This window comes from Fusarium oxysporum, chromosome IV, assembly GCF_013085055.1.
Source record: "Fusarium oxysporum Fo47 chromosome IV, complete sequence".
NCBI classification, from domain to species: Eukaryota; Fungi; Ascomycota; class Sordariomycetes; order Hypocreales; family Nectriaceae; genus Fusarium; species Fusarium oxysporum.
This window is the reverse complement of record NC_072843.1, coordinates 4,341,696-4,365,921: the sequence shown is the minus strand read 5'-3', so window position 1 is coordinate 4,365,921 and position 24,226 is coordinate 4,341,696. Positions and strand designations below refer to the sequence as shown.

General features: G+C 48.8%; 11 protein-coding genes across 11 annotated transcripts; 3 read left to right on the top strand and 8 right to left on the bottom strand.

The window, feature by feature from the left end:
- Positions 1 to 825: 825 nt before the first annotated feature.
- On the top strand, positions 826 to 1,052 carry FOBCDRAFT_273314 (uncharacterized protein; the record flags this gene model as incomplete). The annotated part of the gene is made up of 2 exons (XM_059611479.1): positions 826 to 886; positions 934 to 1,052. The coding sequence occupies 2 exons, from the start codon at positions 826 to 828 to the stop codon at positions 1,050 to 1,052; spliced, it is 180 nt and encodes a 59-aa protein (XP_059467123.1).
- A 1,062-nt stretch (positions 1,053 to 2,114) lies between these two features.
- FOBCDRAFT_222139 (uncharacterized protein) lies at positions 2,115 to 2,763 on the bottom strand. Its single transcript, XM_059609598.1, has 2 exons — positions 2,426 to 2,763; positions 2,115 to 2,306 (listed from the first exon to the last, which is right to left on the bottom strand). Exons 1-2 carry the CDS (start codon positions 2,743 to 2,745, stop codon positions 2,246 to 2,248), a joined length of 381 nt encoding a protein of 126 aa, XP_059467122.1. The 5' UTR covers positions 2,746 to 2,763; the 3' UTR covers positions 2,115 to 2,245.
- Positions 2,764 to 3,689: 926 nt separating this feature from the next.
- FOBCDRAFT_318887 (uncharacterized protein) lies at positions 3,690 to 5,754 on the bottom strand (the record flags this gene model as incomplete). The annotated part of the gene is made up of 3 exons (XM_031178038.3): positions 3,690 to 3,988; positions 4,049 to 4,155; positions 4,216 to 5,754. 3 exons carry the CDS (start codon positions 5,752 to 5,754, stop codon positions 3,868 to 3,870), a joined length of 1,767 nt encoding a protein of 588 aa, XP_031043925.2. The 3' UTR covers positions 3,690 to 3,867.
- Positions 5,755 to 6,939: 1,185 nt separating this feature from the next.
- FOBCDRAFT_222135 (glycoside hydrolase) lies at positions 6,940 to 8,869 on the bottom strand. Its single transcript, XM_031178039.3, has one exon. The coding sequence runs from the start codon at positions 8,735 to 8,737 to the stop codon at positions 7,055 to 7,057; it is 1,683 nt and encodes a 560-aa protein (XP_031043926.3). The 5' UTR covers positions 8,738 to 8,869; the 3' UTR covers positions 6,940 to 7,054.
- A 595-nt stretch (positions 8,870 to 9,464) lies between these two features.
- Positions 9,465 to 10,537, top strand: FOBCDRAFT_32718 (rRNA-processing protein UTP11). The gene is made up of 2 exons (XM_031178040.3): positions 9,465 to 9,621; positions 9,672 to 10,537. Exons 1-2 carry the CDS (start codon positions 9,526 to 9,528, stop codon positions 10,380 to 10,382), a joined length of 807 nt encoding a protein of 268 aa, XP_031043927.2. The 5' UTR covers positions 9,465 to 9,525; the 3' UTR covers positions 10,383 to 10,537.
- A 9-nt stretch (positions 10,538 to 10,546) lies between these two features.
- Positions 10,547 to 12,340, bottom strand: FOBCDRAFT_132866 (uncharacterized protein; the record flags this gene model as incomplete). The annotated part of the gene is made up of 1 exon (XM_031178041.2): positions 10,547 to 12,340. The coding sequence occupies one exon, from the start codon at positions 12,338 to 12,340 to the stop codon at positions 10,547 to 10,549; it is 1,794 nt and encodes a 597-aa protein (XP_031043928.2).
- A 1,023-nt stretch (positions 12,341 to 13,363) lies between these two features.
- FOBCDRAFT_32715 (cytochrome c oxidase biogenesis protein Cmc1 like-domain-containing protein) lies at positions 13,364 to 14,238 on the bottom strand. Its single transcript, XM_059612129.1, has 2 exons — positions 13,956 to 14,238; positions 13,364 to 13,867 (listed from the first exon to the last, which is right to left on the bottom strand). The coding sequence occupies exons 1-2, from the start codon at positions 14,107 to 14,109 to the stop codon at positions 13,542 to 13,544; spliced, it is 480 nt and encodes a 159-aa protein (XP_059464769.1). The 5' UTR covers positions 14,110 to 14,238; the 3' UTR covers positions 13,364 to 13,541.
- A 687-nt stretch (positions 14,239 to 14,925) lies between these two features.
- FOBCDRAFT_273308 (uncharacterized protein) lies at positions 14,926 to 16,614 on the top strand (the record flags this gene model as incomplete). The annotated part of the gene is made up of 5 exons (XM_031178043.2): positions 14,926 to 15,408; positions 15,457 to 15,559; positions 15,613 to 15,891; positions 15,945 to 16,435; positions 16,489 to 16,614. The coding sequence occupies 5 exons, from the start codon at positions 14,926 to 14,928 to the stop codon at positions 16,612 to 16,614; spliced, it is 1,482 nt and encodes a 493-aa protein (XP_031043930.2).
- A 462-nt stretch (positions 16,615 to 17,076) lies between these two features.
- On the bottom strand, positions 17,077 to 18,144 carry FOBCDRAFT_200856 (uncharacterized protein; the record flags this gene model as incomplete). The annotated part of the gene is made up of 1 exon (XM_031178044.2): positions 17,077 to 18,144. One exon carries the CDS (start codon positions 18,142 to 18,144, stop codon positions 17,077 to 17,079), a length of 1,068 nt encoding a protein of 355 aa, XP_031043931.2.
- An 859-nt stretch (positions 18,145 to 19,003) lies between these two features.
- Positions 19,004 to 20,525, bottom strand: FOBCDRAFT_222130 (uncharacterized protein). The gene is made up of 3 exons (XM_059609597.1): positions 20,223 to 20,525; positions 19,856 to 20,172; positions 19,004 to 19,799 (listed from the first exon to the last, which is right to left on the bottom strand). Exons 1-3 carry the CDS (start codon positions 20,388 to 20,390, stop codon positions 19,202 to 19,204), a joined length of 1,083 nt encoding a protein of 360 aa, XP_059464768.1. The 5' UTR covers positions 20,391 to 20,525; the 3' UTR covers positions 19,004 to 19,201.
- Positions 20,526 to 21,807: 1,282 nt separating this feature from the next.
- On the bottom strand, positions 21,808 to 23,382 carry FOBCDRAFT_222128 (chaperonin 10-like protein). The gene is made up of 2 exons (XM_031178047.3): positions 23,129 to 23,382; positions 21,808 to 23,034 (listed from the first exon to the last, which is right to left on the bottom strand). Exons 1-2 carry the CDS (start codon positions 23,135 to 23,137, stop codon positions 21,982 to 21,984), a joined length of 1,062 nt encoding a protein of 353 aa, XP_031043934.2. The 5' UTR covers positions 23,138 to 23,382; the 3' UTR covers positions 21,808 to 21,981.
- Positions 23,383 to 24,226: the final 844 nt, after the last annotated feature.

Here is a 24,226-nt window from a genome sequence, read left to right as displayed (position 1 = left end):
CTCTTGCCCCAGAAACCAGGCCGTGCGGCTGATACCCTGCTGTCGCGGGCTGTAACCCTCAACGACTTTACTCGAATGCGAGAGAAGCCTAGATTGATGCCGTGATTTTTGACTCTCCCTTGACTCGGGCTCAGACACGTTGAGTTGCAACGACCTTGCTGAGCGGCTGTCTATACCAGATTGGGAGGAGATAGAATCTCTAGAATCTCCTCCCAATCTGGTATAGACACCAGAGTGTCGCGATGTTTCACCTTACGCAAGACTCCCATCCCCATTTTACAGGTCTTTGGTTCTTTGTTCTGTGAGCAGTGTAAACGCCCAGCACGCGGGGACCTGCGCTCAGCTATGGGCTAGAATGCCTTACTAAGCGCTGGCTTCGAGCAATTGGCTTACTCGGTGCATTGCTCAGTTGCCACGTCATTGCTCATGACCTAACAGTTCTTTTGCCCTGTACCCATTTAGCTCTACAAGCATGGTTCTTGAGCATGGTAAATGAGCAACTCCCGATGATGTTGAGCAAACCACGAGTCAGTCCGAGTCTTTCGCTGGTGACAGAATGTATCTGGACAGGGGTAATCAATCTTGACTCTTCGCATGCTCAAAACTCTTTGAAGTTTGCTCGTGAGCATGAGGGAGCGCGTCGAGGTGTTGGATTGAAGGCCATGTAATTGATGTCGTAGAAATGAGCAACTCGCTGAAGCTCATATAAGAAGCCCATGAACATCAGCAGAAGGAAGCTTCTTCTTCATAAAATTCCAGAAACTCTGACATAGAAGCTCACCGCGAAATATCGTCACCCAGTAGTGAACTGACCCCTCGTCCACGATGCCTCAAGAAACGACTCAAACTGAAAAGATTGGTTCAAAGCAACCTCATCAGCTCGAAGGTAAGCACCCACGGCAGGTCAGGTGTGCTTTACTTACAACTGCCAAGCGATGTCTCCAGCCATGCAGAACTGGTTGAACCAGTCAAAACAGGTTGAGCCTTGGTCGCATGTGCAGGTGCAGACACAGCCGACAAGGACTCGAACGGCTGAACCGCCCAAGCTATGACGAAGAAAAGGCGTTGCAAGGGCTACAAAGAGACTGTTTGGGGTAGGTTACTCCTTACCAACTGGCCAGTTGTTGTTTCGATCAATCGACAGGAGCACAGATTGACATGGTCTGCGTGCTGGGCCCCAACAAGGCTCCGTAGTTGATCTCTATTTTAAATACACCAGATTTCCCAGTTCGTCGCCCGAAGCCTTGTTTGCTCTTCATCTCCTAAACGTCAACCCACCAGTTAATGCCTTCATGCTCGCTCTTCCGAGTTCCTTGGTCGCTGTATGCCCGCTCCCGTAAGCATATTTGGTCTCGCCAATTGAGTTTCATCCTTCGCCATTCCATGCCCATTACTCCCTTAGTATCACGTCGCTATCTCCATGATTCCACCGTCCTGGAGCCATATTTTCTTCTTCGCTTGTTAATACTTCTTCTCTCGTGACGAGTGTGCGATGCTTCGTGGCGTTGTGTTTCGCGCAGTCAGGACCTGGGTGCAGTCTGCTAGAACCACCAGTACCTTACTTCTCGCGTGGTTTAGACCAATCGATATACCCCTTCTCGCTCTCCTAGGAGCTTCAATCCCAGTTACAGAACTCTTGGCACGCTGCCTTATAGCTGAAGAGTAGCTGCCCGACCAGTCTTCGTCAGATCCACGATGGCTTACCAAGATGGAAATCTGGTAATACCAACTCTCAGCAACCAAAGACCTATGCAGATATAGCACCGATGTCGTATGCGAAACTATAGTAACGTAGTATAGGGAGGAGACTTGGCAATTGGGTAAGTAGGCCGTCTTGCGTCAAAGCTCCGATGAGACTCTTGTCGTAACTGCATGAGAGTTGAAGATGCCCTGAACCGCGTTACAGAAAGCAGTTGCTCATCTTTTAGCTCAAAAAAGGGATCAGTTACTTTGACAAAGAGCGGTAGGGTGTCTTCCGAAATTATATTATTGCTGTTTTAGAGTCATGCTTTAATATAATATTAATATTTAAGTACTTAACTCTTATCCATATTGTACTCGAACATTGCCGCCTCTTCCAACGTAGCCAATTCAACTTTAAATTTAAACTATCACAAGTATTAAGCTGTCCAAAAGTAGTTTCCTCCTACTATGCTTTGCCCTCTATTTTCACTCTTTCTCGGTTGCTTGTCAAGCCAATCGTTGAAGCTTCAGCCAGTCACTGTCCTTCCACCGCAGTGTCAATTTAAACGCCTGTGGTCTTTCTTCTTCGCGACACCACTTTTGACTTTCTTTTGGCATGCTTTCTGGTGCCGTTTCACGTTGTTAGAACGATTGCTGGTATAAGAGCTGCACTTGGGGCATAAGAAGCTTCTACCAGCTTCGGATTAGAAACTGGCAGGGAAACAGCGTTTTGAAGACGCACCTTGGTTTGCTGTCGCGGTCCTTTGAGATGTCTTTGTCTGGAGACCTTAAAGGTGACAAGACGGAGGTTTCTCCTTCTGATGCTGACGCGGAGCCATAGCCATGCAGGTTTGTGTGTTCATCCGGCGATTCAGTAATACCAGTCGCCTGCTGGGCCCTCGACTGTGAAGAAGGGATAGATTGAGATGGAGAGCTTGATTGAGAAAAACTAATGGTCGTCGACGAGTGATGGATTTGGACGGCAGTAGCTGATTGAAACGATAACTCCCATAGCCGTATATTCACATTGTGAAGATGCATGGGCTCTATCTTATTCAACATTGTCAAGCTTGGATCGGCCGGTAAGGCACTATGATCCCCACTAGCATGTGAACTGGACTTAGGGTGCATATCTTGCATGTGTGTTCTAATAGTAGGCAATAGACATTCAATATAATCCTTAGAAAAAACCAAAATGCTTTGGAAACACAAAGCAACAGTGTCCAGGAATATATATATGTATATTTAATTCTATTGTCTCTCCGTCTCTCTGCTCTTCTCCTAGCATACTTCTGCGGTAAGAACCTTCTCTTGTTGACATGCTCATCAAGATCATCCTGGCTAACCCCCGTCCGTGCATGAAGCTCAGCCTGTAGCGTACATGGTGCAGGGGTTGGAAATGTAGGTAGCATGCATTATAGATCACTACGAGCCGGTACCCCTAATTAGAGGGACTTACAGCTAAGTGGCAAGTACAGTACGCTAAGGGATACCTACCTCAAGACCCTACGACAGATCAGGATATCTTACAACGTGGGAATAGCCACTTTTTAGTGTCTCAGAAATTCTATGTCTCAGAAATTCTGTATCTCAGAAATTCAGTACCGACCTGCGTGCAGTACAGACCACAATAGTACATTTCCACCCCCTACAGCCTGTATGCTCCCCCCATGATAATTAGTGAAGACATCAAGCATGTCTTGCAGACTACTCAATAAAGCGTGGTCCAGCATCCTAGGTGGACTTGGCTTGGTAGTTGGGTGGTCTTTTCAGGAACATGCTCCTGACACTGCCATGATGCAAACAGTGGAGGCTCAGCGGACGTTGTAGACGTCGCAAATTGGCGACCCTTTCCTGTAGAATTCGAAATTCCAACGCAATTGAGGCGTTAGGATAACATCACGAGATAATTCCCAACGCCAAAAAGACGGAATCGTGTTTTATTCACTGAGACGAATAATTTGGCGCGTAATACCGATCTTTATTGTAATATAGTACATAATTCTCTAAAAACTAATAATCTTCTAGACTCATCGATCTGGTCATTCAGAAACCCGAGGCCTTCGATTTACAACATTCCGCAGTCGTTGTACGATCTCGAGGTTACCTTTCAAAACACTAACAATCCTACCGCTTCTGTCTCCCCTCGCGCTTCTAGCCATACATATATAGCATAAATTATCTTCAATATTTCCTGCTCTTCTTTTTATTATGTTCCTCATTTCTTTCATGCGTATTGTAATGTCTGTCCATGTTATACGATCGGTCGCTTGTGTACTCGCATTTGGGGCAAGATAGACGTTTTCTGGGCCGGAGTCAGCACATACTGCAGCTCATAGAGTAAAGTGGCATTGTTAAGACGTACGACTTGGTAGTAGTCTTTGGAGTGGACAAGCAAGCTTGTGGACTTCCTTGAACGTCGTGGACCCAGTCGCGAAACTCCTGGCAAGCAACTCGATCGCTGAACAACAGCTGTAACAGAAAGATTAACACAATGATCGAAGACTTCCGTTATGGTAAAAGTGGACTTACGCTGGCTACACGCTCCATGTAGCTCCTGATGTCCTCGATGCTTTGTAGTAGACCTTGATCAAAGAATGCCTCCACAACGGAGACTATTCCACGAGCTGGCAAGTCTCTCGTATACTTCTCTGACAACAGTGGTTGCATATAGGAGGCCTCTATCTGTTTCCTCTTTCTTAATCGCTCTTGACTCCATGCGAGACATGACCGGAGATCTTTGGACAGCAGTCCACAGCCAGCAAGCTTGAACCAGAAGGCTCCGTGTTCTCGTATGTACTCCAACACAGCTATGAATACAGAAGTCCTCTGAAGGGATGCTGAAATATCATCGACTGTCTGTGTACTCGATAACGATTGACTGTGCGAGTCGTGGCTCGAGGTGCTGGCGATTGGACTACCAGCGTTGGATTGAGGCATCGCACTCCATGCCGTGGTGCCCCCAATTGCATTGATGTCGAGGTCGGAGGGTTGGACTGGGCCTGGGTCAAAACTGTGCCAGGGACTTGCCTCTGGTTCGTGAACTTGAGCGTGTGTTCCAGGAAGTGCGAGCGAGAAATTGAACTCGCCATATGTCCGATCGGTCAGATTCTGGACGTAGGCTGGCGAAATGTCCGCTGCGAGTAAGTTCAAGAGTACAGGGTCTATGGTCCCAAGATCTGGTGCAATGGCCAGGTCATGGGAGCTTCCCAGCTCGAAGGAATAAGCCGGTACCCGTTGTTCGTATACCGATGATGTCTGAGGCCCAAGGTTGGCAAGTGGTGGTACTGGATATGTCTGCGGGGACGGTACCGAGAATGGCGTTTCGCCTCGTCGTAGAGAACCTGCTAATTTCTGTGACTGTTCTCCCAAGTCCAGGTTGATGAAATGGAGATGGTTTCGGGATTCGGGCCAAAGCCGCTCTGCGAGAACCTCGAAGGCCTTTCGCTCGTCTTCATTCTCGAGGGCATTGAGCCAAAGGCGGATGCCAGCGAGGATGTCGCCTTCTGCAAGCCGTCCTCTTGAATAAAGAATACGGGATACGACGTAAGATAAGCTACAGAAGGCGAAGATCTTGACGAGGTCATTCGGAGCCGGTCCGGTTAATGTGTTGCGGAAAGCAAAGACTCCTGCTTGACGAAGTCCTTTAGCGTCGTGGTATTCGGCGCGGATGTTGTTGATGGTGGAAAGATTGACATCGTGAGAAATATCAATGAAATGTTCCCAGAGTATTTGCATTCCCTCGCGAACTGTTCGGATGGATGCCCAGGCATTTTCCCGAGCCTGATCGCTGGGGTGGGTGAAATCAGACTGTGAATCTGTTGCACTGTTGGCTGGAGACGTATTGCACAATGAGTCCAGCTCAAGTGCAAGATCATCTGGTCGATGACTAGAATGACTAGTTCTTGATTCAGGCTCTGTTTCGTCGAGGTGGGTGAAGCCTGCAAAAAGGCCGTCCACTTCTGCGAGTGCCCTTCCGAGGTGTTCAGCTGCTCTTAAGCCCCCAACGCCAGTGCGCGTGCTGCCACCAGCGTATGAGTACAAGTGGCTGTACTGATCGAGATAAGGCATCTCTACAAGGTTTGTTGGTGAGAATTGGTGAGTTATGGGGCTGCGCTTGAGAAAGTGCAAGAGGCAACTGACTTGAAGAAGAAAGGTGAAGTGGTTCGCCCGATGCTCTGAATTTATGCGAGGCCGGTACTCCTCCTCCCAGGCCTACGGAACCATGCGGCTCTCTTGAACGGGAGCACGGCCCGGAGGGGTTTCTATGCTCAAAAGGGCGATCGGCGGGCCAGAATGCCTTGGCATATGTCGATTCTAACCATATTCAGCAAGGAGGGCTTGCTCAGTGCATTGCTCAAAAGCAATTATGAGCCACGTCAGTTGCTCATGAGCTGCTCGTTCTGCTCACGAGTTGTTGGCGGACTGAGCGAGCAGCTCACGAGCATGATGAGACGTCAACGAGCATGGTAGTCGCTCGGTAGCGCAATAAAGTATATGAGCAGGAGGAGTTGCTCATGGATTTGCTAGACTGGCTCGTTGTTGGTTTGTGAGCAGCTGGTGAAATAGGAGGAGCGAATCGAGCGGCTCACGAGCACGATGAGTTGTAACGAGCACGACGGGCCCTTGCTTGCGCAATTGGCAATTGAGCAGGGAATTCCTCTGGATTGCCCAAGCACTGCTCGTGAGCTGCTCGTGAGTGTAGGGGACGACGAGGGCATTGTGCGACTGAGCAATCTTCAATGGATCTTCTGAGTAAATTGAGTCTCTATAAGATATTATAAATATCTTATGAACAGCAGAGGGCATAATCGTTTCCCAATAGCCTCATCAAACAATACATTACCATTCAGAAGTGATCCCCCCACGTACATTCAAGGATGCCTCAAGAAACTGGTTCTCAACTTCAAACTCGCCATAGCGGTAAGCAAATGCAACCAACTAGGTGCTCATAAGATGACTCGCTTACAGTAACTGGAGAGAATTCGTCAATTGCCCTTCAAGACTGGCTGTCCGAGTCAAGACGTGCTGAGCCTTGGTCATCCGTGCATGCGACAACACAACCAACGGGGACTCAGCCTAGCCACTCAGCTGAAACCCCCAAATTATGATGCCCAATGGCCAACTTGTGCGCCACAACACAATTGTGTTGAGGCATCGGACTTGAGAAACAAAGCTCTGATGCTCACTCGTGAAAGTCTGGTCCGAGCTGGTGTTATGCGGGATACAGGGGTTGATTGAGGATGGTCATTTGAACGAATCCAATATTGTTTAGAATTGTTTATTTGGGCTATTGATAGAGATAGCTGTCAGGTACATGGACTTAGATTTAATTATGGCTGGTTGTTTTGCATGCCATCTCGATGCCATCCTAGTTCGCCATGCGTCTCAATGGATGAGCCTCAGTGTTGAACACCCACTCATCCAAACTGATAACCTCCTCATCCTCAAAGATTAAATAAAAATACTTCAGCGTCTCTGCCATCCAAAAGCTCTCCATGTAATCTTTATGCTTGATCTCTTCGGCACCAACATCCTCCACCGCTGCAAACGCGTCATCCGTCTCAGCAGCAGCGCGGACCGAAGTCCACATGTTCCACGCAATGTCCCGGAACTCCTCGTTTCCGGTGATGCGATATAAGTAGAAGACGGACTCAATGGTCTCGGGTCGGAGAAGGTATGATGCCTCTCTTGCTCGGAAACCGAGAGGCTCTTTCTTGTACTTTGGCTCAAAGGCACAGGGCTCGAGTGTTGGACAGCGTTCGACTTGCACGATTTCTGGCATGAGACCACTGGGGTAGGCAGCGTATGCTTTTGCGCAGCCACGGGCGAGTTTCTCGCCGACGACGACGTGATCGTCTCGTCCGAGTGCTTTGCCGCCAAGGGCATACATGCCTCCAGCGAAGCAAGTCAAATGCTCCACGCCAGTGCTCAATCGCGATTCTTTGACTCGAGGAGGGAATGATGCTTCGCCCAACATGAGAACGTCATCTTGTTCTGGCAGCATCGGTCGAAACATCAAGTGCTTAATTCCAGCGTCGGCGGCGGCGAGGTACATCTTTCCATATTTGGGTTCAAGACCCTGTAAGAGGACGTATTCCTTGATGAGATACTCATACAGCGAGTCGCCGTTAGCGCCCATGCCAAACGTGTCGTCGGTAACCTTAAACCCGTCCTCAGCGTTGATCTGGAGAGGCCATAAGCCAGGAATGGCGGTCTCGTTTTGTGTTCGCTCAAATGCTTTGGTGATGTAATCGATGGCGTCGTAGTATTTGGGGTTGCCGGTCTGTTGCGACAAACGGGTGAACTCCATGCTCATACTTCCCAAGCTGGCAGCGCTCTGTCGTGGTTCTGGATGACCCAATCCTTCTTTGAGGGTCTTGAATTTGATCGTATGCGGTGGCATATGCTCCGGATTGTCGAAGGTACCGTATAAAAGATCTCCCAGCTCAATCGCCTTGGCCAGCAAGGCGCTCTCTCCACTGAGCTCATAAGCCGAAAGTAAACCTCCAAGATGTCGAATTGTTGTCTCGAAAACGTTGAATCCATCGGCTGTCGGAATGTCCCAATCCATGCGAGTCACAAAGTCAACAGCTCTGTAAAATTCCCGCTTCATACCCATGATCCACAAGGTGTCGAGGTTGTCGCAGATGGTCGCAGCCCACCCACCAAAAGTATCACGACCCTTCAAGCTCAATGGCTTCAATTCATCACTTCCCCAAGCATACTTCTCGTAAGACCTCCAAGTCTTTTTAAATGCTTGCTTGATGTCTTTTCGTCTTTGATCCGCGGTCTCAAGCTCACGTTTCCTCAATTCGGGATTGGAGAAGTCGTGTTGGATACGTGGTAAATTGACTGGTGATCCTCGCGGCGGTTTGGCCATGCTGCTGATGGTCAATGGATACCGCAGGGTGTGTTTGCTCCAGTCATAGCTGCTGGGGATGAATTGAATGCTGGGGCCTGATATTTCGCTGAAAAGGCAGTAGAATACGAGTAATGCGATTAAGAGCGATAATAATGCCCTGGACGGGGTGAATGGCAGACCTACGCCCATTTTTGATGAAGTATAGCACTCAAAAAAATACAGAAATAGGAAAAAGTAAGGAATGATACTGTGTCGATTCAAGTCACCATTGGGACTACGAAGCGTCGAGAATGTTACTACTCAATGCCGACCGTAAGAAAGGTGAACAGGTAAAGAACAGTTGGGGTCAGCTAAGATCTTATAACTAAAGGGATCGGGAACAAGGATTCGAGACGAGGAATAAAACACTCGTTCCCCACATGCTGACCCTCCGACACGCAAGCTTTAGCTTCTAAGAATAAACATAATCTGCAGATGCGAGATGCGCAGTCACTTTTACCGTCTTTAGTGTCAAGGTATGACATATCAGGTGGAGGAAGGGATATGCACGGCCTGTTTCTCGTATCACTCACTGAGAAAAGGGCGATTTTCAGGGGTGCATTAGCTGTTATGCCCTGAAAGCCAAAAGCCAAAAGTCAAAGCTGCTGACGGGCTGAAACCCCCTGATTAGCCTCCAGCCAAGAAACAGTTCATGATGCTACGGATGATTTAGATGAGGAAAAGCTTGGTATTGCACCGCCAAGATTAGACCAAACGTTTTTCAGTTGGGAGCTTTTACCGGATGTGAATCTAGCTTCCGACGATGTTAAGGTTAACTAAACATCAGTTGTGGCGGTGCTGGTGCTGCTGTCAAGCCACGTTTGCCGACTTTGCCTCACCGCCAAAAATGTCGAAAATTCTGCCACTTTTCCAGCTCTGACAAGCGCCGACGATTAATTCTTTTGCATCTCGTCGTACACACAACACAACCAGCCAAAATGTCTTCTATGCGAAATGCCGTGGCACGACGCCCTCACAGAGAGCGTGCGCAGCCTTTAGAACGTCGAAGACTCGGTCTTCTTGAGAAGCACAAGGTTTGTTGACCTCCCAATACCCCCACCGGAGCAGCTTTTGACGATTGCAGGATTACTCGCTTCGAGCCAAAGACTTCAACAAGAAGAAGGCGCAGCTCAAGAACCTCAAGGAAAAGGCGGCCGAGCGAAACGAGGATGAGTTCTACTTCGGTATGATGTCCCGAAAGGGACCGGGGTCGAAGATCCAGGATGGCAAGCGATGGAGTGGAACGGTCGAGGGCGATCGAGGAAATAAGGCGATGGACGTTGAGACTGTGCGGCTTTTGAAAACGCAGGATATTGGATACATTCGAACGATGCGACAGGTTGTGGCGAAGGAGGTTGCGAGACTAGAAGAGCAGGTCGTTCTCACACGAGGTTTCGACAAGCTTGACGAGGATGAGGACGATGAAGACGAGGGCAGCGACTCTGAATTCGACTTTGCGACCGCTCCGTCAAGACCTAAAGAGCCCCGAAAGATTGTATTCATGGACGACGAAGAGCAGCGTGAGGAAACAATACTGGATCTCGAGGATGAAGATGACGCCGACAAGACATTTGAAGGATTCGACGATGATAAGAAGAAAGAAGCTGAATTTGAGCGCGCAAAGGCCCTTCGTCGCCTTCGCCGCCAACTCGAGAATGCGCGCAAGAAGCTCAAGGCTCTTACGGACGCAGAGGGCGAATTGGAGATCCAGCGCGCAAAGATGGCCAAGACAGCGACGTCGGGAGGAACTACACGCAAAGGAAAGAAGATCATGGTGCGGACACGGAAGCGATAAACACATCACCAAGAATTAATTTGAATTATGGAGCTCTTCTCGTCATTTCGTGTTCAGTTCGTTACGGCTCGCTAGCTAATAGATACCCTTCAAAACGCCATGGGTTTATGATACAGAAAAAGAACTGGCCGCGCTCGAATTAAAATAAATGTCCATGTCCGTCATTAATACTTTGATCCTACACACTTGTAACAGCCCTTGAATGCGAAACCAACGCATTTGAAGCTTATCGTTAATATCCAGATAAAGCACGCAAACAGGCCCTTTACGATCTTGACGATGACGCGGATCAGGAATGGGAGTTTATCCTCCTTTTCTCGCGGTTTGCTTTTACCCAGGCTCTCGTCTTGGCTCTCAACGTCAATCTCGAATGACTCCATGTGGCGCTTCTTTCTCTCGTCACGTTTGCCGATTTTGCTAAGGCGCTTTTCTTGCTTGGCTGTGAGGATGAGAGGAGGTGGTGGTTCGAAGACTTCCATTGCAGGAGTGTTCTTTTCATCGGCTGATGCGACGAGCAGAAGTGCTGTGACGGCGACGTCGACGATGAAGTAGGATTCTATCTTTGCAGCGATGCCGGTGTCGATTTCTAACCAGCCGCCGCCTGTGCCGTCGCGGGTGAGTTTGGCGAGATGCTGCGGTGATTCGTTGTGCTCGAGGGTATACTCTACCCTCGACCAAGATGGTGAGCGCTCGATTGTTACGCAGAATGGTGTTGCGAGGGATGGGTGGACAAGGAAGTGGTGGGAGCTGTCTTCGTCCCAGACGAGACGGGCGCATTCGCGCTCTGCTAGCATGACGGATTGGGGATCTTGGGCGCGCTCGATGGCCATTTTTGTAGCGGGCGTTGGCATGAGAAGAGCGACGAGACCATCGTTTGGAGGATGGCGACGGGATTCTTCTTCGAGGGTTGTGGTGAGAGCTTCTTGCCAGTGTTTTGTATCGGTGACTTTTGTACCGGAGGAATTGCTGTTGTGCCCGACGACGCCGCTGATGATGCTGCTTGCCGAAGAACTAGCTTCTGGCTTGGGTGCTTTGTATGGTTTGTTGGGATCATGCCTTGTGAGAGTGACGTATGCTGAAGCAGACGTTGGATCTATGCGGAGATTGTAAAATGGTTGTGAAGCTGATGAGAGGCTGTATACAGGTGCATCTTTCTCTTGGGCCAGCTTCATGCAGTAGACTCGCCCTTCTGACGGCGAAGCTTGCCATCCATTTGCGACTTTCCAGTAGTTCTTGAGCTGTTCATTCGAACTAACCGTTGGAATCAGTGGCGGTTCTTGTTGCTGGACATTTCGATGCGGCCATGATGATTGAGCTGATTGAACGCTCATGGGACTTATGACTGGACTCCGAACGGGGTTTCGAGGGGCTGATCCAGCGGGTGTTTCGTGGTATGTCTGACGACTTATAACAGCTCGCGGCATTTGCGTTGGTTGAATCTCTGTGGGAACATAGTTCTGCTGACCGAGTGGAACTTCTGGGTTATAAGCTGGGAAGATAGATCGTAATGGCTGCGCAGTAGTTTCACCGCCCAAAGGTGGTTTGGCAATCGAACTTCGTGATCGATCACTGCTACTTCTAACAAGGGTATTGCCCTGCGCAAAGCCAGTATCAGAACGCCCAGGGATCTGAACCGTCGGTCTAGGTCGTTGAACCTTCACAGGCTTGGGTGATTCATTCTGCACAGGCTCGAATTCAATGGGTGTGTGAGCTCTATTCTGGGGAGTCTGTCTTCCATTTCTCGGCGACGCCGGTCTTGATTCTGGAGACATTGCCTGTGGTGTTGCGGCCCGTCGATCGCTTGGTGTCGGGGCTCGTCTGTCACTGGGTGTAGGAGCTCTTCTCTCGCGAGATTCAGAACGACGAGGTTTTGGTGTTTGGTTCCGTGAGACAGGCGGTGGTTTTGATGAGTTGGGACTCGGGAATAGAGAGAACCCGCCTGGGGTTGGAGTCGACATTGTTCTGTATCAAACAGTATATACTTCTTCCCAGAAGAGTAGGGGTATCAATAGAGGGGGTGTCTAGGCTAGCAAGACGATGAAAATGTCAATTATGCTGCTATCGTATCATGATCAAAACAAAATTGTCACGTAAAATTGTTTCCACATAAAACAAAAACAAGGACAATAGCAAGCATGGGAATTCCCCAGAATGGAAAGCATGTTGGTTGATATTATATTCTTCATCCATCGCACATTTTAAGCGCTCGCATCTTGAGACTAACACGGTTAAAAATAGCATCATCTAGATGGACCAATTGGCGGGGATGTCACACTGCAGCAGGGACCTAAGCGCCCTGGAGGCGCGACTTTCGAGAGGGGAAACTGCAGCGTTATTGGTTAGCACGAAAAGATTTGGGTTGGACGGGGAGTGTTTTTACTGGTCTTTGGGCGGGTGATTTGTGTGATTGTGTGCGGGGAGTGTAAGTCGGTAATGAGCTGAGGAAGGATTGAGCCTATGAACAATGATGTTAGGGATCATGGATTCTGGGAATAATGGAAGGGAGTTTGAGGGGCCTCAGATATAGGCTCCCCCGGAGAAAGAACACTTCTGACATCAAGCCCAGATGCCAAAATAAACTGGTCTAAAGGCCTACTAAGATATACTAAACTCACCTAAGTCTTTTCATCGCTTAGGATAGAGGTCCTAGGTTTTCTTGCCTCCTCTGGAGGCTCTTATTTCCGTTTGACCGTCAAGTGAGCTTTGAAACATCGAGGTTCACCGCTTGATGCACGTAACCCTTTGTTACAGTTACATACATGAACTGCCGATTCCACCACTGAAGGCTCTGTTTGTGTTTGAGGGAGAAACAGGTGCTGATGAATGTTTGATAAGCAGGCCTGGCGGCAATTGTCACAATCTGTCGGCTGGGTTGAGTAGTCTTCATGACGATCTTGGGCATGAGGCTGTTTGGGTATCAGTTGACAAGCATTGGATGCATGCTCTTAAACATTCTGGGCGTTGGTTCTGACCCTGTTGGACTCCAGTGGTTGCATATGCTTATCGAGTTGAACTGACTCTTTCGGAATGCCGTCTCGGCATTGATCCTGATCATAGTGGTACACTGTCTTGTCTTATCCTCAAATCACCTTTTATTCTTACAATTCCCCAGCGTAGATGTTCAATACCCCGAAACGCCACAGATGCAACAATTCATTATCATTGTCCCTCGCTCCTCGGCCTATCCTTCGCCGTAAGTCCATGTATCCTCTCCCCCCTCTGCTCCATCTCCTTCTGTCTCGACAACCGCACGTGCTCGGGTAATCCCCACCACTCCCTCATAAACTCCTCCTGCGCCTGCGCGACTCTGGCTTTTCGCTCGCGTTCCCGCTGGCGCTCTATTCGTAGGGCGAACCATTCCTCACGTGCCTCGTCGTGCGCGGATTGTGTGGCGTGCAGTTTCATGCAGCTGTTCATGGAGCGGTGTTCGGCGCGGCAGGCGAAGGAGACGGTGAATGTGCGGCCAAGAGCGCATGCGGCGAATGCTGGGGGGTTGTTAGTGGTGTTCATGACCTGATTTTGGAGTTTGAAGTGGTTGAGGTGGTGGGATCGTGGTGGTGGAGGGGGACGTGCCTTTGATCTCATCGGCGCATTCTTTTCGGACTTTTTGGTAGAATATGTCTCGGACTTGTGCTTCTTGTGATGCGGAGAGAGGTAGAGGGTTGCGAGAGGGGACTCCGAGCTTCTCCTCTGGCACCGGGGGGTTCTGGACGGCCATTGCGGCCATGGGATGAGCGCGCGAGGCTCGGAGTCGTAAGTATCGTAGATAGATTACCCGGGGAAGTTCGGGGAGAGGTTAATGTGGCGTCGGGGGGTTCGTGGTGGATCGTTGATGGCGATTGAAGCTATATCAGACGAGAAGCTTGCGGGATCTTGAGAGGTGAGCCCATGAGCAAATGGCAGAATTGCTTGACCGCCTTCCGATTTGGAGTTTATCGGAAGATGGATTGCACCATGACCCATAAGACTTCAACAGAAGGCATCACCATCTTCATGGTGTTTGTGCAATTTGGATCAGTGACCCATGTCGCCTTTTCCTGAATATCGCACATCTCATGGGGAGGAGCGATGCTTCGCTGTGTCGGTACCGCTCTGACCAGCTGCCATGTCTCCATTATGAAGCACAAAGTGCTAGCGTGAACGCCCTCACAACCTCAGGCGACACAATGAATTGCATTCGATAAGGTTTGGCCATTCAGTTTCTATTTTCTGAGATTGTGTTGGAAACTTTTCAGGCATATTTAGGCAGCATCGCTGTCTTATTGGTACTGTTTCGGTTGCTGTGACCTCAATGAACCAACAGAGACGAGGGCTTGGCTAAATCATCAATGTTGTTGCACAAATATCGAGACTATGCGTGGGTATTACCGTGAATTTCAACAATCGTTTGTAGGTAATTTTGCTGTAGAATGTCATGGTATGAGTTGCTCAGTGATGTATAAAGGACCGTCCACCTCTCCTCAAGCATCATCACCACCTTCTTCACAACATCACATTAGCTTTTCGCATCTAATCATAAACTACTTTAATTCTTGACATCAACATGGAATCCCCCGTTGTAACCTCTCAGCCTACTGGGGACTCTTCTTCTCTCAAGGGTCTCCTCTCTGCTGTGTCCTCCGCCCTAGACAAGCGCGCGGGCAAAGACATTTTTGCCATCGGAGGTAGCGTTGGCGACGATGGTGGCCCCTCTCATGCAGCCAGTAACTCTATCACAATCCGGTGGGATAACAAGGAACAGGTACATAGTCGAACTCTCAAGCTGCCCCTCGGCGATGACACCGTCACTCAAGATGCCTTCAACACCCTGGTGGCTGATTGCCAACCAGCAACCTTCGGCGTCGGTAGCCAAGAGGTGCTTGACGAAGAGTACAGAAAGGCTGGTAAAATGAATACCGAAGACTTCTGTACTGACTTCAACCCCTATGAACATGGTATTGTTGATACCGTCAATCAGGTCCTGGCCCAAGCCAGTGTTACTGATGCCAGGGGTCTTGGTGTAAAGGCCGAGCTTTACAAGCTCAATGTAAGTTCAATGTGATTGATGTGATGTACTCTTACTAAGGCTTCCCAGGTGTATTCAGGACCTTCTGGCAAGTTCAAGCCTCATGTTGATACTCCACGATCTGATCGCCAGATGGGCTCGCTCGTCGTGAGTCTTCCTATCGAGCACAAAGGTAGAAAGCACAAGCCGTTAACTCCTATATACTAGACACTTACATGATCCTAGGGGGCCAACTTGCGGTTAGACATGGAGGTCGTGAGATCGTCTTTGACTGGGCACCGAAAAGCGCCAACACCATTCAGTGGGCGGCTTTCTTCTCTGACTGCGAGCATGAAGTACTGCAAGTCACAGAAGGACATCGTGTTACACTGACTTACAATCTCTTTTGGATCAACTATGGTCCAGCTTCGATGTCTGATCATCTTCGGGCTCTAGACCAGGAATCTCTTCATTTCTTCGATGCCCTTGAGAAGTTACTTGAGAACAAGCATATTATAAAAGAAGGTGATTTCACAATTGGGTGCTTTTATCTATTCACAAGCTGATAGCTTGTCCAGGTCTCGTTGGGTTCTCTTGCACTCACGCTTATCCTCATACTTCCAAGTCATCCACCAATAACTTGCACCACATGCTCAAAGGCATCGACATGGTAGTCTACCAAGCCCTCAAGCGCATTCTAGGCACAGCTGAAGTTGCCGCTCTAGTCGATGACGAGAAATACCGACATTACGAGCAAGAGTCTATACCAGAGATGATTGAATGGAAAAAAGATCACAGGCTGAAGTACAACCCACATCTACCAGAGCCCAAGATCACTCAAGCGGAGCAAGACGTCTTGGACGATAAGCTAGCTATCGGTACGGCGCCGAAACCTGCACTTGCTTTCAGGCACAGCTATGAGGAGAGACTCGATCCAGCGGAGGTTGGATTGCAACACGAATATAGCCGTAAAACCCGCGGAAAGTTTTACCCTCGAAGAGATGTTACATGGTTGAACGGTCCGCCTGACTCGGAGGTTTCTAAGGAACTTGCTGTTGCTTTCGTCACTGTGAGTACAGAAATTTGGTATATGGCGGTAGACACACTGACATGGGTTTGCAGTACGGAAATGAGCCTGGCATTGGCGCCTACTATACTTCGGCTGTCATTGTCGCAAAAGTGAACACGTCCCCGCAGGCGGACGTAAGCACTCAGAGTGAAAGCGCGAGCGATGCGACAGAGGATTAGCATCGGAAACATTGACCTTATCTGATCTTCCACTAAACAGGGCCTCACGAATCTTTGAGAAATAAAGTTTATTACATTAGTTTTTTTGATCTGTTGTGTCTCATAAAATAGCCTTTCTCAGTCAAACTTTTAAATATTGGCTTTTGTGACTCGACGTGTACCAACCTTATTATCTACCTCCACCTTCTATTGGGGAGAATGAGAGTTTAATAGGATCTTATTGATTCTTATATAAAGCAGATCTATGGCTATTCTGTAGGTTTTTATTTTTAAATATATTGCATATTTCTTAAACTTTAGTATCGCTTTATATAATAACTGATCTGGTAATTAGCTTATATTATTAAGAGAATTTATATGCTTTTCTCTTTATATATCTTTCTTGATAATGCTCTTCCCATTCCTCTTCCCATGGAACACTACTCAGTCACTACGGCTTTCACAATCGCTCGAATCTGGAGCCTATTCTGGACTCGATGCAGGCGACGACTGAATATCTTCTGCGGGGGAGACCTCGTTATTGGATTTCCCATCAGTTTGTTCTTTGTTTGTAGGCGGAGACGAAAACCGAGTAGAGTTGGTGGGAGAGTCCTCGATGTCGCCTCGATCGCTACTTTGTTCTGTAGAAGGTGGAGATGACAACGGGGAAGAAGTAGTGGAGGAGTCCATGATATTGCCTCGCTTGCTACTTTGTTCTGAAGAATCTGCAGGAGGCGACCTCCTCATCCTTCTCAAGTTTCGCTTCTTGGGTGGTGAATCAACAATCCTCTTCAAAAGCAGAGACCACTGATCCATAGGGACACCAACGCGATGAAGATGTCGGTCCACGTCTCCATAAATAAGCATGAGAAGAATACGGAGAGTAAAATGTGCCGCGTTTCCAGCTAAGCAAGGATCTTCACATGGGCCTCCAATTTCTCTAACCAACTGGTCCTTGCTCACCACTTTATCAAAGGGGAGATGGAGGACTTCCTGAACAGCCTGGGCAGTGTTGATAGTTTCGAGAGCACGGAGATATACGCCGCAGCTTCTCAAGAACGAGAGACTTTCGTCTGGCCCATGGGTGATGAGGAAGAAATTCCAGTTCTGGATGATGTCCCTGATTTCCCTCCGGAACTCCTCCATCCGAACGTACCTCATTCTTCCAAAACGGAACATATCCTCAAACTCGGGAGAGTATTCTTCATCCCCAACGATCCAATGATGAGACTGCACAACCCTCGCAGCCAGGTTGGCATCAGGCTTAGGAGGTTCAGCCAACACATCTCCAAGACGCTCGGTATCAAGGATAGAGATGCCAATCTGGAAACTTCGCACTTCATGATCCTCCACTACAACATCACCGACGTCGATAGAAATGATCTGGAAATTCGAGTCCTTTGTGTCCCGCCATGTTTGGAGGTGTTCGTGCTGCACCCAAGACCAGCGCGATACACGTTGGGTCTCTATGGCGTATCCCATCACCCACTGAGGTACGAAGAGCTCCGCGCGCTTGAACCATGAGTGATCCAGCTCCTTAATATCCGACATTTTCTATCGTGGTTGGAAGTAGCGTGATGATCGTTCGCAGACGGGGGGAGGTTTGAACTGAAGAGTCGTGGCACAGTGAGAATCGTGATGGGCAAGACGTCAAGATGCTATGCGTACAGAGTAGACACTGCGAGGGTATTTATAGCAAGAAACAAAATTTGGCTATGAATATGCGTTCATTTCTATACTTTTGTGTAAAGAGAAGCTTTTCAAAAAAGAAACCCAGTTCATCCAAGTCGTGCTGTTTGCCCGGAGGAGGTGCTCCTTCTTGAGAGCTTAAACTTGACGACGTGCATGAGAACCTTGACGATGCCAACTTCCTTCAAGTCAGAAATCACGAATGAGCTCTAAAGCTTTTATGCAAGCAGGTAGGGTTACTGAACGGGAAGAACAACACAACACAAAGAGCTGAGGCGACTGTTCCTGACCGAACATTGGACACTCTAAAGTAGGTACTGTACCATTCAGAAAAGATGAATAAATTACCAAGTTTAGCATTTAAAAAACAAATAGAGAAAGTATGCAAAGAGAAAAGCATAGGAATTCTCTCGATAATATAAGTTAATTGCCAGATTTATTATTATATAAAGTAATACTAAAGTAGAGGAAATATATAATATATTTATATTTAATCCTAATAAAATGCCATATAGGTCTGCTTTATTTAAATATTATATAAGAACTTATTAAGCTTATTAATACTTATTCTTACTAATAGAAAATAGAGGTAAATAATATAGTTGGTGCACATTGATTCACAAAAGCCAACATATAAAAGTTAGACAGAGCGAAAGGCTATTTTATGAGGTCAAGGAAACTAAGTTAACAAACTTCAGGTCCCAATGGTTTTGTGAGCTTATGAGAGAGAAGTGCATATATGTACTAGTGCGAATAAATTGTCATCAATCGCTGCATCGTATATTCTAACTGTGGCAGTTGGTATAAAACAAGCGTCAAAAAGCCACCGCTGTTATTGGATATATAAAATACTGGCAAAACAGAAACGTAACTCCACGCGCCAAGAGTCCCAGTCATTAATCCCTTCTCTTCACTTCATTTACTGCTGGGGATATGCTTGGGGAGGATAAGGCTGAGGCTGAGGGGGGGGCGACATTGAAGCAGGAGGAGGGTGGGCGTAGTTCGTCTGGCCATCGAGCTCACTTCCGTAATGTTGGGGAGGGGGGGACATTGAAGCGGGAGGAGGAGTAGAGTAGTTTGTCTGACCATCAAGCTCGCTTCCTTGAGGTTGAGGAGGCTGTTGATACTGCTGAGGGGGGTACTGTCCATAGTTCTGCTGGCCCTGGTACTGTTGGTCTTGAGGAGAGTAGGGTGCGGCGGGAGGAGGGTAAGCGCCCTGTTGTTGGTATGGGCTCTGGGCAGGTTGGTAGGGAGAGGGAGTGCCCTGAGGAGGATACTGCTGCTGTTGTTGTTGAGGAACGAATTGGCCTTGGGTAGGTTGTTGCTGGTATTGCTGCTGAGGGACGCCCTGAGGTTGGACGGGCTGAACCATGGGCTGGCCTTCGTTGACCTTGGTCTCCATTTGGTAGTTGTTGTTGGGTGAAGGAGAAGCAGCAAGGTTGACAGCGAAGCGACCTTCCTTGCGACCGCGAAGGAACATGACGAGGGTCCAGACGAAAGTGACGATGAAGAGAATCCTGAAAGTCAAGCGTTAGCCAACCGTGTCTGTGACTCATGAGCATAGTTGACTTACCAGACAAGAGCACCAAGACCAGCGACGGCAGCAAGCATAGCCAAACCAGACTTGAAGAGAATAACATTCTCCCCATCACGCTTAAAAATATTGCAGGTCTTGCTATCCGTAAGACTTCCATCATCAACACAGCCATAGGCATTAACAGGAACGACGTATTTAGCACGTCTCGCAGCAGTGGCAGCCCAAGCCGCAAGCCAAAGAACCATCAGCAATGCATCGAGACTTAGAACAGCGATGATGTGATATGCGCTTTGAAGACTGGGGATCTTCTCTGTGAAGACGACGTATGCGATGACGATCCATGAGATGATTGCCTTGAAGCTGTTAGTGGTGTTGAGATGAAGGAATGGAAGAGGGGATTTACAATGGCCAGAGATAGAGCTTCTTCGTCGAGGGTGGCATCGTGCATCAGACGACCGCAGAGACCGACGATGATAAGAGAGATGAGGAACTGAAAGCCACGAATTATAACAATCCAGAGCGGTGTTTGGAGAACATGGTTGCCCTCAACCTTTTCTTGAGTTTGTTCCATAGCAACTTTCTGTAACGAACAGTATAAGTGATAGTGTCAAGCCACGAGAAGCAGCCAAGAGATGCGAAGTGCTAGTGTAGGGGCCAAGACGAGTGTTCGCTGGGGAGAATGATTTATGGCGCACCCTTTTTTTTTCTCCTCGGGGGAAACACAACAGCCTTATAGCTAGGCCGGGCTCCGTTCACTTACAAGAAGCCCAAGGCAGATTTCGAGGGACGAGGAACCCTTGCGGATGGCGTCGTTAGCGTACTTCAGCCGCACCTCAGCTGGCCCATTCGGGATGCCTTGTTGACGCCGTTGGGCTCTCGGGGGTGGAGGGGGACAGGCCATGGTTTCTGGTGTTTTGAAGAATTATCCTAATTCCCGAGCCATATAGGCATTGCTAAGATGATATTTAAATCTGTTTTTTCGACTTATTTGTTGTTATCAAGACTTGAGCTATCGTCGGCAGTTACGCGAGTGTAAGTGTCTAGAGCTGGCTGGTGGTTTAGTTTAATTGACAACAAACAAAAACAGGGTCACTACGGTACCACCCTACTTAATACCCCTGCACAACACAAGGCACGAAAGTAAAACAGACAAATGCCGTTAAAGGCGGAATGGCTTGTGGAAATTGAACTTCGAAAATCTGGGCAGTGCGACAAGCCACTTGAAGCTACTGCTCCTTAAAATACTTAGTGAGGCGTTTCACTAGAAGGAACGGTGTTTCTAGCTCGTTTGCTACATGAAAATGTATTTATTGACGAGTGATAAGGCTTGAGTTGTGGTGAGTAGAAGTGTTTCCCAGTTGAGCATGCTGCGCGAGATTCGGTTCGAGGTGCAGATGCCTGCATGAAGGATTTCGCTAAACAGCCCATGCCGGTGTCGATCACATGGATAAGAACTCCCGACAAGATTCTCACTCTCACTCTACCGGGGCGGTTATGTCTTTTGTCAAACAAGCTAGCTAATCATAAAGTGTTCAATAAAAGGTGAGATTTGTCCTCTTTTGGGAGATGTAAGACGGGTGAGGCTTGTCTTATTGGAGAGTTGTGATGGGAAAACAGCTGAATGCGGAGAGTGGAGATGGTACATGGGCTGTGCTTGTTCAGCCGTTGGAGCTAATTTGTGGAGGGGCGGAATGAGGCAAGGTTTACAGGGAGAGTGCGGAATTGGAGGATGGCGGGAGATTGGAGAGGATACGGGGGAGCCACTGGAAGGGCGTATTCAGCAAGATTCAATTAATAATCCAGTCATTGAATCAGTGTTCAGGAGTATAAGGCTGCCTCGCACGATAAAACTAGAAGGTATGTGGCGGGTATGCCGTGAGATATTGGTATCTTCGAGCCTGGAGGGCCGCGGTTCTCCTTGCATCTCAGCCTGTGACACCCGCCTACCCGTGGTCAATCTGCAGGGATTCAAGTGAAACAAATCACATCTATTAAGTGCCTTAGAATGATGCTATAGTGTAAAGGACTCATACCGAGTCCACTCATGACAAAACGCCTTCACCCGCCGCCCCGCTTCATATGATCCAAGCCATCCCATGCCCGGATATCTTTTTCGCTTTTAGTTCTCATTCATAGTCATTCATATCATCATCACCCTTAATTTACTGCTCGTTGGGTCCTTTGATCAAAACCTTGATCGCCTCTCCCTCCTTGACCTTCTTGAAAGCCTCCTCGGCCTGCTTGAAGTCGACAACCCCAGTGATGAGCTTCTTAACATCGACCTTGCCGGTAGCGACAAGCTCAACAGCGAGAGGGTAATCACCAGCGCCGTAGCGGAATGAACCACTGGCTGTAGCCTCCTTGATGCAGAATGCCATGATGGGGAAGGTAATGTCGGCCTTGCCCATACCACCCTGCACGTAGCTACCGCCGTTCTTGAGGACGTGGATAGATGCTTGGATTGAGGGCTCGGCACCGCTGGCGTCAATGACAACGTCAGCGCCTTCGGGGAGACCAGCGAGCTCGCAGATGTTCTTGGCGTTCTCCTCGGGTGCAATGCGTTGAGAAGCGTAGACGTGGGTGGAGGCGAAGTCCTTGGCGAAGTCGAGCTTGCTCTGGACAATATCGACACTAACGATCTTGGAGGCTCCGTAGGCCTTTGCGACAGCGGCGCAGAGAAGACCAACGGGTCCAGCGCCCATGACAACGACGGAGTCACCGGGCTTGACGCGGGCCTGCTTGACGATGTGAACAGCGACAGCGAGAGGCTCAATCAGAGCACCCTCCTGCTGCGAAACATTATCAGGAAGCTTGAAGCAGAAATCCGCAGGCGCAGTCCAGTAACCGGTCAAAGTTCCGTGGTAAGGTGGTGTAGCAGCAAACACCATATCCGGGCAGAGGTTATACTTTCCAGCGAGACAGTTCTGGCATCGTCGGCAGGGATAGCCGGGCTCGAGAGCGACGCGGTCACCGACCTTGAGGGTCTTGACTTTGGAGCCGACTTCGACGATTGTGCCGGCGGACTCGTGGCCTAGAACCATGGGGTCTTCGACGACGAACTTGCCGATGGAGCCGTGGACCCAGTAGTGCACGTCGGAACCGCAGATGCCGGTGTAGTTGACGGCGACGAGGACATCGTGGGGGCTCGAGAGGGTGGGCTTGGGGCGCTCCTCGAAGGAGACGTCGCCGGGCTTGTTGAGGACGAAGGAGAGGTTCTGGGAGGGGGAATGTTATGTTAGTGAGACGTCATGAGGGGCCATGATGGCGGGGTATGATGTGAGGGAGTCGATAAGCTGGGGAAAGACATACGCTGGCCATTGTTGCTATTATTTAGCTGTGAGTAATTGTGATAAGGTGAAAGACGAGAGATGAGATGAAGAGGAGGTTAATTGAGTCGCGTGTCGTGGGATGATGAAGTAGGTTCGTTACTCGTAGCTCAAAGTGGGATGTCCTGTCTTATATGGATCACAGTGGAGTTCAACAACACCGTCAATCTATCACCAAAAGCAATTGTAGAAATAGCCTGAACAACAGTTCTCGATGATTAAAAAATTCAGATCATGGCCAAAATCTGCTGATGAGGGCAGCGGCTCATATACCCCAACCTCATCACATGGTCCCTCCCATCAACATAGCTCCCTGTGCTAAATACCCGTATTGAGTTGACATGATGGTTACACCCCCACGGTTTTTACCCTCGCCAATCAAGAAGCCATGATATCGAGAGACCCGAGACCACAAGACCGACAAGATTCTCCATATGGGGGGCTGTCATGACGGGAGCGCTTGAGATTCTGGTGCTGAGGATGATGGCACTTTAGCCAGAGCATTTAACCGCGCGAATGGGAGGGGGAGCAGTGGTGGAGTGGGATCCGTCGGTGAGAATTAGACCGGGAAAGCTCCAAGGCTATTTTATAGCTGTGAAGCTAGAGATTCTCTGGATCAGTGGATATTGGCATGGCATTGTTGGGCGATCAGTCAAGAAAGAAGGGTTGTGGTTCTCAGATCATGATAGCATTCCATGGCGTGGCTACCGGCTCATTCCCGCCGAAGACAACGCAGGCTTCCGGACATGCATCCGGAGCTTGGAGCAGTCACTTTACCATCCCTCTCACCTTCAAAACAATTTATTAGCGCGGCAGGTGTTTGAAATGGTGTTCCGGCGTAATCTGTGTTCCTGCGTCAGCTCTCGATCAGAATTCCGCTGCCGGCGCGGAGCTGCGGCATTGGGAATAGCGTCCGGGTGGTGGATCCGGGCCGGAGCGGGGAGTCTCGGCGATGTGCGATGGGCAAAGATTAGCCGGTCAGAATGAAGATGGGAAGCCATGTACGAACAAGTTGATGGAGATAAATTAGTTAAGTCTTCGACATCATCTCATTACCTTGCGAGCCCCAGCGGTATTTAAG

Coding starts and splice junctions, on each gene's coding strand:
- FOBCDRAFT_222139 (XM_059609598.1), bottom strand. CDS start 2,745: ATGTTGAATAAGATAGAGCCCATGCATCTTCACAATGTGAATATACGG. Junction 2,307..2,425: donor GACCGCGACAGCAAACCAAG/GTGCGTCTTCAA, acceptor AAACGGCACCAG/AAAGCATGCCAAAAGAAAGT.
- FOBCDRAFT_32715 (XM_059612129.1), bottom strand. CDS start 14,109: ATGGCCGCAATGGCCGTCCAGAACCCCCCGGTGCCAGAGGAGAAGCTC. Junction 13,868..13,955: donor ATGCGCCGATGAGATCAAAG/GCACGTCCCCCT, acceptor ACAACCCCCCAG/CATTCGCCGCATGCGCTCTT.
- FOBCDRAFT_222135 (XM_031178039.3), bottom strand. CDS start 8,737: ATGGGCGTAGGTCTGCCATTCACCCCGTCCAGGGCATTATTATCGCTC.
- FOBCDRAFT_222130 (XM_059609597.1), bottom strand. CDS start 20,390: ATGGAACAAACTCAAGAAAAGGTTGAGGGCAACCATGTTCTCCAAACA. Junction 20,173..20,222: donor AAGCTCTATCTCTGGCCATT/GTAAATCCCCTC, acceptor AACAGCTTCAAG/GCAATCATCTCATGGATCGT. Junction 19,800..19,855: donor GGTCTTGGTGCTCTTGTCTG/GTAAGTCAACTA, acceptor CTTGACTTTCAG/GATTCTCTTCATCGTCACTT.
- FOBCDRAFT_32718 (XM_031178040.3), top strand. CDS start 9,526: ATGTCTTCTATGCGAAATGCCGTGGCACGACGCCCTCACAGAGAGCGT. Junction 9,622..9,671: donor GTCTTCTTGAGAAGCACAAG/GTTTGTTGACCT, acceptor TGACGATTGCAG/GATTACTCGCTTCGAGCCAA.